This window comes from Pezoporus occidentalis, unplaced genomic scaffold (genome assembly GCF_034315485.1).
Source record: "Pezoporus occidentalis ecotype Australia unplaced genomic scaffold, CSIRO_AGI_Poc_V1 ctg1, whole genome shotgun sequence".
Taxonomy (NCBI): Eukaryota; Metazoa; Chordata; class Aves; order Psittaciformes; family Psittacidae; genus Pezoporus; species Pezoporus occidentalis.
Genome location: NW_026912778.1, coordinates 3,835,646 through 3,850,113, shown reverse-complemented (window position 1 = coordinate 3,850,113; position 14,468 = coordinate 3,835,646). Strand labels below are relative to the sequence as shown.

General features: G+C 36.6%; 1 protein-coding gene across 3 annotated transcripts in view; it reads right to left on the bottom strand.

Annotated features, from left to right (window-relative positions):
• Positions 1–2,594: 2,594 nt before the first annotated feature.
• The window catches only part of TLL1 (tolloid like 1), a 149,214-nt gene continuing 137,340 nt past the window's right edge, over positions 2,595–14,468 (bottom strand). For all 3 annotated transcript variants that reach the window (XM_062614225.1, XM_062614148.1, XM_062614061.1), the window contains 3 exons: positions 11,371–11,584; positions 9,040–9,290; positions 2,595–7,034 (listed from right to left, as the gene is read on the bottom strand). In XM_062614225.1, coding sequence (XP_062470209.1) covers positions 6,900–7,034; positions 9,040–9,290; positions 11,371–11,584 — 600 coding nt within the window. In that variant the 3' untranslated portion in view covers positions 2,595–6,899. The remainder of the gene's footprint in view (positions 7,035–9,039; positions 9,291–11,370; positions 11,585–14,468) is intronic.

Genomic DNA, 14,468 nt, shown 5'->3' with positions numbered 1-14,468 from the left:
AACATATTGAATTGTGACTAGGGTATTTGATACCTTATAGTATTTAGTTTGTATCATCTCAACTCAAATATTTTATCAAGTTAAACATTTCACAGACGACTTCAGAAGAGAACAAAAGTATTGTGAGACATTCTCATCCCAATTTTCATTGTGCCTATACATAAACAAAGTACAAACATGCCCTTTGCAATAGAGAACTCATAAGCCAGATTTTCTGTAAACAAAATTAAGAGTTGCCTCTCCCTCCCTGCCTGCCTGCCTCCCTCATCGTCAACAGGCATTATGGAAAGTTACCGCACACTAAGTTCATTTAGCTGTCACTATATTTCCAAAATGCTAAGATCCTTTTTCATAGGGTTTTCAAAGAAAAAAAAGTAAAAATACTTTCAACGATACAACTGAACAGCCCACTCTTTAAACAGTTATAAGCACAGACTAACACTAAAATATTTTTATGCTCCTACAAGTCAAACTAACCGAGAAAATGAAGGATTGATGTCTTTTCTAAAATGCGCATTTTAAGAAATAATGTGTCAATGATGCAGCAATCTTAAGAAAAATTCACATTGAAAGGTCAAAAATTGACTTACTATCATGATTATCTAGAAATATTCCAAAAGTTTTATTCATGTCTTCAGTATTTCACTGCATTTGCTGATATCATAACACTGAGAATGACAATGTTATTATGACAATAGGTGATATTCTTACCTCTATATGGCCTTCCTATATAGCACAGCAAATGCTATTGATTATACCAATGAAAATTGTTTGTGTTTTGATCATCCAAAGACATAGCAACAATATTAAAAAGACAAGCATATAATATCCCAAGATGTCTCAAAGAAATCAGCTTTTGACCATCCAGGTCTTCAGAACCTTAATAAAGGCATCTCAACAACTGTCAGCACTGCTTGTGTACTAAGATTCTACTTTAGAATTTTGACTAGAAATATCTAGGTTGTACGATATTGTAGGTTATTACTATTTTCTTTCTATTGCAATAGAAGTGCTTTTGTCTTCACTAGCTTCAGGTCTTTTAATTAAAGAAGTGTATTATTATTACTATTAAATTCATTAGATAGCAAATTTTTTGCACATATTTGAGCACAGAGTTTCATAACTGAAAGGCACCTTTGAGTATTGCACTTACTCCATTAAGTAACATTCTGTATACAGTACAGTTTCTGATATTTGGGAGATGAACTATCACCCCTGGGAAACTATTCTAACACTGAAAAGGTCTCCTGACACTCAGCTTAAATATTGTATTGTTCAAATTAATTCTTTTACTCCTATATATATTCTTCTAACATGCCTTTCACAATTTCACTCTCTTCTGTGGGAATCACATGCTGTGTGAGAGCCAAATATCCTTTTCCTTTTTCCTCTTCCATTGTAACTTCATTGCGTTTCATTGTGTGACCACTTACCTGATATGCATGTAGAAAGCACTAATACTAGCATTACCATGGATGGAGATAAAGGTCATTGAACATGCTCTAAAAGACTTTACAGTCCATGTGATTATTGGTGTTACATGTATTTCAGAAATTGCTATCACATGGTTAACTAACTCTAACTTACATGCATAAAGTAAATGATCTTTTCCAGGATTCCAAATAACACAGAAAGAATTACTGTATCTGAAAGTCACTGAAGGAAAAAAAAAGAAATTATCTTTTATATATATATGTATATATATGTCAGATCACTTAACCTTGGATTAGCATGAGATTTGATAGGTTACATGTAAAATACATGAAAGAAAACAATTGTAAAGGTGGGATCAAAACCAAAGACCAAAGAAAGACCAAAGTTTTGCCAATGTTTCCTTTCACTGGCCACACAACGCACTATTTTTACAGCTGCTACAGCTTGCTTCCTTTGTGAACCCAGAGTGAGAAACCAAGAGAAATGAGAACATTTGCTAAAAAAGAATAACTTGCAAAATGCATTTTCCTTTGTTCTTTTTGTTTTAATCAGACTTCATTCACTCTGATTCCATAAAATAACAGTATTAAGCAGCTGCTGATTCATAATCCCAGAATCATAGAATGGCTTGGGTTGGAAAGAATCTTAAAGACCATCTAGTTCCACCCCCATCCTCCCCCCCCATGGGCAGGGACATTACTATTTTGATTAGCTTAATTAGATCACAAGCAGTAACAAAATGTTGGCACAAGTATTCAGCTTAGAGCAGCAAAACTTGAGAGTGCCAGAGGGGAAAAAAACAAGCTTGTAAGAGTTATAGCCCAGTGTTACTCCCTCACAAACAGGCACTTACTCAGGATATGCAACATTAGGAACCAAAAGCAAGTCATTCCTTACACTGTCTTCAGTTCTCTGCTTGAAAAAATCACTAACCAATGTAATTAATCATCTAACTCTTCTTCAAGGTAAATGAAAGCAGTACAGCACAAGGCATTTTTTTAAAATGTGAAGGATGCATTGAAAAATTAATATATCAGCAACAGCACTGACTTTGGAGACTGCATCTATTTATTTTCTTTTTTTAAGATGAACTGTAGCTGTATCTGTGGTATCTTTACATTTGGCTTTTCCAGACATTTTATTTGTTCTTGCTCTTCTTCCTGATCAATTACTAATTGAATCATAACAATCAATGATAAAATCAAACTATGAGCAAGTCCTTAGACAAGGCTGTGCCAGTCTGTATGATCACATATGTTAATATGATAAAACCCCTCCCCTCCTATTATTCATTTGGACCCAGTTTAAGACCTGAAGTCAAAGAAAAATTCCCCTCTGATTACTGGTCAGGACTATTTTAAGTCTGAATACTTTCCTGAAATTACATACCCATACCAGGTCCCTAAACCCTGAGATCTGTAAATTTTGGCAGAACAGGACCATTTAATTGTAAAAGAAAGTTTCAGTGTGCCTCAGCAGTGACCACGCTCTATGGTGGTGCAGCACACACCTAGAGCTCATACAGCACGCAAACTGTGAGGTCAACAACAATTTCCTCCATTATAAAAAATGAAGTTTGCCACTTGCACCCCTGGCAACATAGTGAAATTGCATAACTGATTCCCAAGTGGATAAAGCTTAAACTCAATTATCTGATTTTTTTTTCTGGGGTTCAAAAGCAATCTGCTTTAAATGAAAACATAATGCTGCAATACCACGTTAAGGACCTGATCTGGCTCTTACCCATGCTTAGGTCAACTCACTGTTTCATAGGTCTCAGAGCCAGGCAAGATTACTCAAATATGTTGCAAATTATAACAAAGGGCCAGCAAAGAACAGAGTATCTGCTGTGTGCACCTACCTTTCTTTATCCCCTTCCAGCTAGACCTTCGCAGCTCCTATGTAAGGCAGCCATTTTAAGTGAATTTCACTGATGATTTTTATTCCTTTCTTTTTCCTCTTTTCTTTTTGTTTAAGGAATGATGTGCACAAACATATCTTCCCTCTTATCTAAGCATGGTATTGATCACATAACTTTCTATGCTACGGACTTAAGCTCTTCATTAGCCAGTCAGCCACAGAGATCCAGCATAATTATATCCAGAGATCCTTATATTCCTTAACAATTTATGCTAATTTATGTTGAATTTCACATTAAATAATATTAGCACAAAAGAAAAGTTTGTCATGTTACAGGAAAATTAATTTAAATCCAGCACCTTGCCCACAGTCAAGAAAGTTTGTCTCAAATAGGAAGCAGAATGAGTATCGTCTTCACCTTTCTAAGAGTGTTGCCAGTAAATGCATTGTAACTAGGTCTCAAAGCTGGATCTCCAGCTCACTGGATTTTGTGTCATGTTTTGTTGACTACTTGACAGGCAAGATCTTCATGTCATGAACAAACTTCTCCATTTCAAAGATATCCTTGGCATAACCCACATTGAAAAAATCATTTATGCTGATGAAATTGTGAAAGCATTTTTTTCTTATTGCCAGGCTATTTATAAGACATACTGCTATTAAATGACTTCATTGAATATGTCATTTTCTCTACATCTGGAAAAACCTCCTAGAACTTGGAAATACCTATAGTTTTAGTGGCATCTGGTAGCACCACGAGGCATTAACTAAGATCATGGACAATGCAAAGAAATTATCTATGTGGTCCATTTATCATCAAGATAAACATTAAGAACACCTTTCTAATTTTCACCACTCGAGCATATGTGCTCAACAAAGGAATAACCAACTGGAGAAATAAAATCAAACTTTGCATTCAAAGTTAAAGCAACTCTCTTCTGATTTCTACATATTCCATATGAAACAATCCCTGACGTAGTGTGCTCAAAAGCAATATTTTGATATCACCACAGAGAACCACCTTTCACAGAGCCTTGGAAATACACTATATGGTGTTCTTGGCCTGTCTAACTTTCTTCACCAACTACTCCAGTTGCAATATTTAGCATAGGGCAGTAGGATTTATACAGGAGCCTGTATGAATCAAAAACAACCACCTTCAAGAAAATAAAAAATCTTGGCTCAGCTCTATGATTGTTAAAGCAAACCTAGGGGGGAATAAAAAGTCAAATGCAGAGAAAAGGGAGACTTAAAATATTTTGTTTAGCAAATGGCAGATAATATTAGGAGGAGACTGAAGCAGAAACGTGGAAAAAAGATTACATGGAAACATGCCCTTCCTCCCAGCCTCAGACTTTCCCAACTCCCGTTGATTATCCATGCCAGGGAGACACTGCTTCTGCTGCTGCCTGCTTTTCCTCTCAGAAATTTGAGCACTGGAATTTCATGCAGCTGATAAATTATGTATCAAGTTTCAGAATACTTCTTTTTTTCTTTTTAACTATAGTAATATTTCTGCCTGAATTTTGTCTTAGAAGACCTTGGAGAAAATGTTTGCAGTTAACTTCTTGTGTAAAACCCCTGAAAAATAAACCAAACAAAAATAGAGTGGAGCAGCATTACAAAAATACACAAATTATTCACGTTTTGAACTTCACTCACATACGCTTTCTGGGAAGGAAAAAGGTAATAAACGAGCAGCAACAGTGCTGTTAAAACAACCAAAGACACCTATATAGACATTTGGGTTTTATTTTTATATAAAAAAGGTCAGATTTATTAGTGCCAATGTATGTTCATAGTAAGGAAACAGAAACTAAGCTAATCTGAGTAGCAACTTACATCAAAGGATATCAAAATAATATTTCTCGTAAGTGAAACATAATACGTTTAAACTTGATTCTTGCCAACTAGAAGTCCTCGTTATCTGTCTATGAAGCCTTTAAAGAAAAGTTGCTACAGTCAAACAGGGTCCTGACAGAACTTGGCACATAAAGAAACAATTCCATTTTCACCCATACAATACCTTTCACTCCCCTGGAGCATTCATTCATACAATACTTACATAATGCATATACATTATGACTAAAGCCATGTCTGGCCTAAACACATAGAATATCTCAGTTCTAAACGTAACATATCTCTACATCAAAAGCAGGTCACTGTATTTACAGCAGATGATCTCGCTCTGCAGATGGGGCTTTCACTTGAGGATCCTTTTGTTAGTGTACACTAAGATGTCCAAGTCGTCAACATATTTATCAAATTAGAGGTGTATCTACAGGAAGATCTGTCTGACCGTGTGCAAGGATTCTAAGGCAATAGTAGTAGTTGTTCCACAGGACTAGTGCTGCCGTTGCAACCCACTCTCCGTTGGAGCAGTAAAACCTTCCTTCTCCAGATGCAGCCAGGCATAGTGAGACATTCATGATCTGCAAGCTGTTGGCTCAAAAGTCTAAAACTTCTTGGGTTTGTTTTTAGTGTTCATGGAATAGCACCATAGGAATTCACTCAATAACAAAGAAATCCTGGGTCTGTTATTTTGATTTGCTCTTTTCACCATCACAGATACTCTTACTCCCAGAGAAAAAAAACAACTCTTTGGGAAACCTCCCTCTTGGATACCACTGCAGCTTCATTTCTGCATAGCCAAACCAGATAATTAGCTCATTCACAAAAGAGGTCCAAAGAAACAAAGCTTAGTAGTGGCTCCAAATGTACTGTTGAAAACAAATTCAGTAGGAGGAGTTTCATATGATCCTTGACTATTTCTGTTTCTCATGGATACAGATTTTGATTCAGGACAGGTTTTAATCTTAGTCTTTCTATGTTCAGTGCAAAATAAGAGCACATCATCAGAGATAGCTTACTTAACTAGTAAACCAAACATTTTATAGATGCTTACACTGTTCAAATTCAGTCAACTAGCGATTGGTCAACTAGTGACTGATGTAACAGTTCAGACTTCTCAGCCATTAGTAAAACAAAATACTCTAAAGATCAGTTACGTTTCAGAAGTAGGATTTTCCAGTTTCAAAACACTGTTAACCTGATATGACAGATGAATTTGTAAAAAATACAGAATAATGTAGGAAGACCTTCCCATTTCTTATCTTCTTTCAAGTCCTTGTACACACCATATGCAGGATATAAAGTCAAAGCAACTAGATATAAGGACAGTATTTTGATTGTGTGACCTGAAAGAGCTTTTTTTTTTTTCTTCCTGGACACCATACAATTGTCAGAAGGAAGAACGGTCTGAAGGGTCACTTCCCCTGAATTCAACTGATTGAATCTGCACGCATCTATGACAAACGTCAAACCACGAACAAAAGCTCTTCTATTCTCCCTGCATGCAAAGTCCTTTCGCAAGCTTTGCAGCAACAGTCAAGTATGGAGCCTTCACATCATCATCTTGACTACTTCTCCGGTATAGCTGATTTTCTTTTTCAATTTTAGTTCAGTCTCTGGTCGCCGTTTCAACTGAACTCATATAAAACATCTGTGCTAATGACTGCAGTTTTAAAAAAAAGACACACCTTTGTTCCTTTTCACTGTGCGTTCTTTCTTTCTCACTCTCCTTTTCTGGCTTAGAGGTTCTTGTGTTATTTTTTGGTGTGCACACTGTCTGGATATTTTATACTTCTGTATCGTATATGAAATCCTTTCTTGTTGATTGTATCATCTGTGTGAAAGTGAAGTAAAAGAGCTTCTCCTGCTGAATAGATTTCTTCTGGTGGCTAAAATAAATGAAGAAACAAATAAGTTATCTGTCCACTCTGTGTATTTATCCCCCTGATTCACTTGTTTTTTTTTCTTATGGCTATTTCTCTTTTCCTGTTACGCCTTGTCATATAATTCCATCGGGTCTCATACGGTGCCACCTGACATGATCAGACAAAATACATCTATGTCATTCAGCTTCCAATTATAAGCTAGGAAATTTTGAGGCAGACTGAAGAAATGACAACCTAAACTCCTAAAAGCTGGAGGCCAGTTTAAATCACGATGCTTGAATTTTTATCTGCTGGCAGAAGTTTTGAAATTCCCTGTTATTGTAACTTTTTTGCTTTTATATAAATGTGCACTCTTTCAATCTTGAGCTCTGGGCCCAAAAAGCATCTTTTCACACAATCTAAATAAACATGTGATCTAACTTTCTGAATCTGATTTAACTTCTTCAATTTGTATGAAGCATCTCCACAGTCTTTTCTCATGATACAAAGAAAACAAAGCTCCTTGTTCTTTTGTCCTTCCCAGATGTCTTCTATAATTACTGCTGGAGTCATGTAAGTGACTGAGCTGGACCATGCACAATATTCTAAATTTAGATAAGCAACAGACTCCAGTACCTATTTTCCATCTTATTCTTCAAAGCACTCATGATGGCTTGGTTTATTACTGAAGCACATCAATCAGAAGTATCAGCTGAACTAGCAAGTCCTTTTTCTAAATTTGACAAGGCAGCAATATATATTAATAGTGTGTTTTTTCCACTTCAGTTTGGATTATTTTGCTTTCAATAACTTTTCTACTTAATTTTGTCTTTCCTATGTGACCTCTGAAGCCATTCATCCATATCCTACCAGAAGCAAACCAAAACAACAAAACCCAACCACCGCCACCCATCCACCCCCCAAAAGAAGAATTAGTTCAGCCCAAGGTTGGGCCATTCTCCAGTTTGCTGTCCTACTTGAAAAATAGAGCAACTTGCAAAGTATTGTTTTGTGTAAATTAGTAGATGCTGGGCTCAGTTGTATCATTTTGCTTAGAATGTACTGCCTAAAGTTCAGTGGTAGCACCTTTCCTGCAGCACCTTTCTTGCATCTTTTAGTGTTCAAAAATGCCTTAAAAGGATATAAGCCAACTTACAGGTAACTAGCCCGAATGACTGAAATGTTTGCTCCAGCACTGTGGGTGAATCAAAAAAGTGACACATTGTTAATTAAGAGCTCCTATTGACTCATGTAGAGCCTTTTGAACCTTTTATCTAGGCAAAGAGTATATATATGTATGAAAGTGTGCTTGCATTTCCACATGCATAAAGAATTGATGAGGACTCATGGGATCATTGCACCAGCTTTCACAAGGCAGGCAGCCAACATAACAATGCAAGTCTAAAAGGAGAACTAGGATACATCCTTTCCAGGACTGCCACCTGGACAATTTCCCCCATGTCTCAGAGTTAAAACAAATCAGAGCTGCATATGGAATGACAGGACTTTCTTAAGGCCCATATTAATCACATATTTTAGGAGCACTTTCTTTCCTAAAATCAGATTTAAGTAGTAGACAAGTAGATGAGTAGATATTATAAATGCTTCCCAAGCACTTCTCCCTCTGTAAAATGTGGCTTCTTCATTCAAACTGAAAGGATTTTAATGTGACAGTTTTCAACACTGGTGTGTTTCTCTTTCTGCATGGAAAAATGTATGGTAGCTATTTTTGGGTTGCTGATAAACACCCCACTGTCAGGTACCTAAAGCTTAACATAACATTACAATACTTTGGTCAAGAACTAGATAAGAATATTTATTGTTTAAAATAATTCAAGGGAATACTTGTACTATAAGCCTGCAAACTTCTATTAAAAAACCCCACCAAAACCTAAAGCAGATAATCTAGTATCTTCATTGTAAGGTACAGTTACTGAGCCTCATCCCTTCTTGACCCTTTCCTTCCTCTGCCCTGTCTTTCTTACTCTTTTTGTTGTGGAAATAAAAAGGTTAGTACCTTGTTACTTACCCCAGATCCACAAAATCGACCAAGTCTCACAGCTGTCTTATCATGACCATCAAAGAGCTCCACATAATCGTAACCACAGTCTGCCTCTTCTTCAACCTCAAACGTCTGAAACATTAACTCAACTCGATTGCTGCGCTCTGCCACCAGTAGCCAGTCGCAGTCTGCCTGAACCGGATAGTTGTTATCGCCAAACTGAGCATGTGAGTACAGATCTTTGGGTTTGGTTTCAGCTTTCAGCCGACCACCACACTCTGAACAGAGGAGGGGGTAGAAGAAGGAATGAAAAAGCTTATTCAGTAAGAATTTGGGTTTTTTTAATAGATGCCCAGCCTTATTCAGGCTGAGTGGATTTTTATGCATCAAGCACGTCAGTCTAACAAGGTATAGAGTGAAATACTACCCAGCATGAATACAAATCCATCACTCTGAGTTTTTCCTATGTAAATTCTTTTTTACAACTAGAGGCTTGAACATATTTCAGGTTTTTCAAGTGAAAGACAAAACGACAGGGAACATCAAAGTTATAAAGAATGGGGTAGGACATTCTTTGGGTAGGCACTTGAGAGATGCCTGTGACCAGCAAGTCAAGTGCTTCAGCATACTTCTGTGGTGACTTTTCCACATGGGTTAGCAACACTGTTTGCAAGTGGTGGGGGAGGATCACCTCTAGCACACATGCAGTCAGCAATCAAGTGCAAAAGTCTTGTGTTTCATAGAAGCGTTAGCTGTAGCCATCACGTAAGCACCTTGAGAACCAGCTCTATATGAAGCTGTGTAGTTCATGGACATGAACAGGTCTTTCCTGTGCTGAGGGCCTCAGAGCTGAGCTCACTACTCCAGGTGGGACCTCAGGAAAGCAGAGTAGAGGGGGAGAATCACCTCCTTCAACCTGCTGGTCACGCACCTTTTGATGCAGCCCAGTGTATGGCTGGCTTTCTGGGCTGCAAGTACACATTGCCGGGTCATGTTGTGCTGCATCTCATCAACCAAGAGCTTCAAGTCTTTCCTGTCCTACTTTATCCCTTTAGGATGAAGTATTGGTTTTAGAAATTAAAAGTCAAATTTTCAAGTTCTTAAGTACTAAATTGTAGTTTCAAAAGTTGACAAACAGCCTGCACAATGAACCACTGCATTAGGATGCGTGGGACAAGCTGTGATGGGTCTGCACGCAACAGGGACGTGCCACACAGCACCACTTGCTTAGCCCCGATATCAGAAGTAACCTAGCTACACCATCCATCATACTTTCCATTGCACAGCTATGTCTGCTCTGCTGTAGGTGCGCTGTACGCATCTGACTGTAAATAAATATGACTGATTTGTAAAATGCTATTGATCTGATAGCTTTAGGTGAAAGACTTTTTTCTGTATCAGCTAAAGAATAAAACCCCTCTCATTTTCTGACCTTTCTAGTGGTTTTTAGGCTTCTAACAAATGTAACAGCAAATCAAGCAGTATTCTCTTGACTGTTTAAGAGGCTGGACAGATGGAAAAGTCTTAAATCCACACTACCTGAACGAGTGAAAAATATAATAAATTTGATTCAGCATTGCCATACCAAATGATTACAGTAATTTTGGAAGCGATGCAAGATCCTAAACTGAGTTTGATATCAGGCACTGGTAGTTCAGAGATTCAGCACTAGGGGCCACTGCAAGCCAAGCAACGTCGTGGAAATTATGTGCACACTATGAAAATGTCCTAAGAAACCTATTAATGCAATTGCAAAATAGTGTTTTCAGTTTCAGTGATTTCTGACAAAGAACAAAATTAACTAGTACGTATGAAGGAGATTATATTGCTAAAATACTAAGTAAGTCTTCAATATTGTTTTTACTTATTCTTCTTTGGCCTGTCTTTCCTTTTTATCTCCATGGGAAAGTAATAGCTGTTTACACAAAACCCAGACTTTTGTTTATGTTAGAACAGGAAAGTAGTGGAGGTGCATCACATGTCCCAGTGAAGTACTTCCATTACAAATACAATGAAAAACTACTGAATCTTTTACAAACTAATGGCATGAGTTGTAAGAAATATCTCTTTGATTATCTACATAAATATCTTCTTATGGGACTTTGTTTCAAAATTTTTCAATATCTTACCTATATGAGAGAGGTACAGCAAGAGAGAGAGGAGAATGAAACATCTAAAATATCAGAGAATGCTTTCTGCAGTCACAGACTTTTCCTACTTTCTTAAGGTTTCATTAGGTTTAGCTGTAACATTGTCTTAGCTGTTAACTTAGCCCATTCCTGTAAAAGAAATGCTGAAACATCTTCCACTAAAGGACAAAGGGGAAGTTATTAGTAAAGCACATCCTGATTTTCTGACCTGTAGAGTGTGTTGCTTGGAAGCCTTTTCTTTGAACCGATGCATCAGAAACAAAGCGGAGAAACATTTTGTTTCCAGTAGCAATAAGAGGATCTGGTATCTTATTGCCACATAAACGTCCCAGAATTGGTGCTTTTTCACTTTCACCATCAAACACTTCCAAGTGGTCATAAGCACATTCTTGATGTTGTTCTATCTCAAATTCATTAAAGGTCTGAGGGGGGGGAAAAAATGCAAAAAATGACTTAATGTAGTACTGTGTTTACTGTACTTACACAGTACATATGTACTGTTAGTCTGTTTCAGAATACAAAACAGATGTAGTTAAGATGACAGATTTAACATTACTGCCCCTACAAGCCTGTAGCTTTGAGTAACATACTGATTTTGAGGAAGTGGAATAACAATTAAGACAGTGAATTTTAAGAGGGCATCATTCTTCATATAGAAAGGGATTAGAATCTTTATAGTCAGCTAACATGCATGAATGCCTATTAAATCTAGAATGTAGTGGCCTTTCTGTTGAATTTGCAGTTTACAGGATTGTTCCAAATTTCACAGAACATTTAAATCAGCAAAAAGCTGAAAATTATTGGTTCCTCAGATAGTTCAGGATGGATTGAGACATCTGCAAAACATAATGCACCCTCCTTTTTTTTTCAATCTTACCACACACCGCAACTAAAGCCTTTGAGAATGACCTTTCCACATGAATGCTTACGCATGAAAGTTATATTTTCTAACCTATTTTCTAGATATCTATTTTTTATTATTACAATACTAACAAGATTTCAGGCTGCATCCTTCATGCTAAGATCACATTTTTGCTAGCAAAATTATTGGACAAATTACAAAATTATGTTGTTTATTAAAAGAACTTCAGCAGACTTTTTTTGCTGTCCTTAGCTCTTCCAAGAAAATTCAAATTACTGCCATAGTTTGATCACAAACTGGGGCTCGCAAACTTCACTTCATTTTGAATCTGTGATGTTTCTTCTACACTTAAAACCACTTATCTTACTTGCTGTGTTCTCAAGGATTTTAACTCTCTCAGTGCTCATGGCAGCTTGTAAGGACAAATTCAGGTCTATTAAAAATTCTAAATTGCAAGTCATTTGCAGCAGAGCCTGGTCAGCTTACTTTTAAAAACTTTGGAATTTATAGTTCTCAAACTCAAAATGTATGCCATATCCTACAGAAACTACTGACACACATACAACTAATACCTGCTTTTCAAGTACAGAAGAGTGTCTTCTAAGACTGGACTGTTATCAACAAATTTATTTCAAGGAGATTTCTAAGAGATTTCAGGTAAGACTTTTTGACAAGAGCTAAATTTCAAGAAGAAACCTAAACCTTAAAATCCATTAATTGCTTCTTATGTAAACACTGAGAAAGCAATACACATAGAAACCTTTGTGAATTTTCAGAAAAAACCTGCAATTGAAGGTGAAATTCAATATATGTTTTGTTAAACAAAACAGCATAAAACCACTAAGTATGAATGCTCCCATGAATAGTTATACACCTGACTATTTAAGGAAAAAAAAAACCAAACACAACAAACCAACCCTTTTTACCCCCCAGAAAACCACTAAAGGATTAAGAAGCAATAATTAAATCTAACAAAACTGAGCTGTCAAATACTAAGCAAGTATCTAGTATACCAAAGCAAATCTGACTTACTGAATCCCTTGTGGAATCCAGCCAGTGTGAAATGTGACGGTAATTTATATTAACAGCTGACCTAAAGGAACTATAAAGAGCTAACACAAAGTCTTTTGCCCAAAGAAACAAAATATTCAGAATAGCATTTTTGTTTTGCAAAGAGTGAAAAGTTGCATGATGCAGTGGATATAGATTAATTTCACAGGAAAGCTTGGGGGCTTATTTTAAGGGATTGAAACTGCAGAGGCAGTGAAAACAGCTGCACAGCAGCCCCTTCTGCTACTCTTAAATTATACTCAGCCATCCTACTTTTATGATGCCAAGTACGTGTTGCCATTTATACCCAAATAAAACCTGATAGGTTAAAAAAAAAAACACCAAAACAACCCAAAGAAAGACAACAGACTAAGGGAGTTACTTAAATGTAGAATTGAGTCAAGCCAACTTAGAATCAATAGGGGCACTCAATGTGATCTAAAAGCAGCCGGCAGAACCTCATTTTCTTTTAGAGGAAAATTATATCAGTTTTGTTCACTTCTCATCAGTACAAAAAAGTCACTCTCTAGGAAACAGTTCTCACCATGAACTGCAAGACACACACATTATTTTTAACATTTGACTTATCACTGGGATTTCCAAGTCTGCAGGAGGACAGTACTTGTTATATTGGGTTCCACAAAGAATAGAAAGAAGTCCTAAATGTGTTGTGAGTCTAGCAGTTGATTCTAAAAATTACAAAGAGAATCAAAGGAATTTGTTCTTTTTTTAAGGAAAAGCAGATCTTAGTGTGAAGTCTTTCAGAAGCTCAAAATGCCTTGATAGTTCAAAACACCCAGATATGATCTCCATTTTTTAAAAAAGAGGTCAGATTAAGAGCAGGTTTGAAAGAGGAGAACTGACACAAACTTTCCTTAAAGCTGAATATAACTGAGTAGTTGCTGCCAACAGAGTTCACAGATAATTTAATAAAGTTGTTAGTATAATTGAATCACACTCTGTCTTCCTGGGACAAATACTTTTGAACACCTACCCCACCATGACTATAGTCCCCATTTTGATTGTCTCATAAGAGGCAATGATATTCAGAAATGTTACATATAGTTTCTGAACATCCAGCCCTTTCTATCTATAGCACTCAACTGAGTAGATATGTTGGTGGCACTTATGGATAGCTGCCTGAATGGGACACTTAAGTCTGTCTCTTATAAACATCCGGCTGATTAGCTTATGAAAATCGTTCTCTCCGCTACATACATTTTCAAAGCTATCTTTATCTACACGTTTCATTTAAAAATTCTGAAGTGCATGTCCATTTTTTCATAAGCTTTTTTAATTACACTAACTGCTTAACTTTAGCCTTTCAGGAAGAGACTTTTCAATGCTTATCAGAATGAGAGCAATCACAACTAAAGATTAGTTTCTGTACTCAC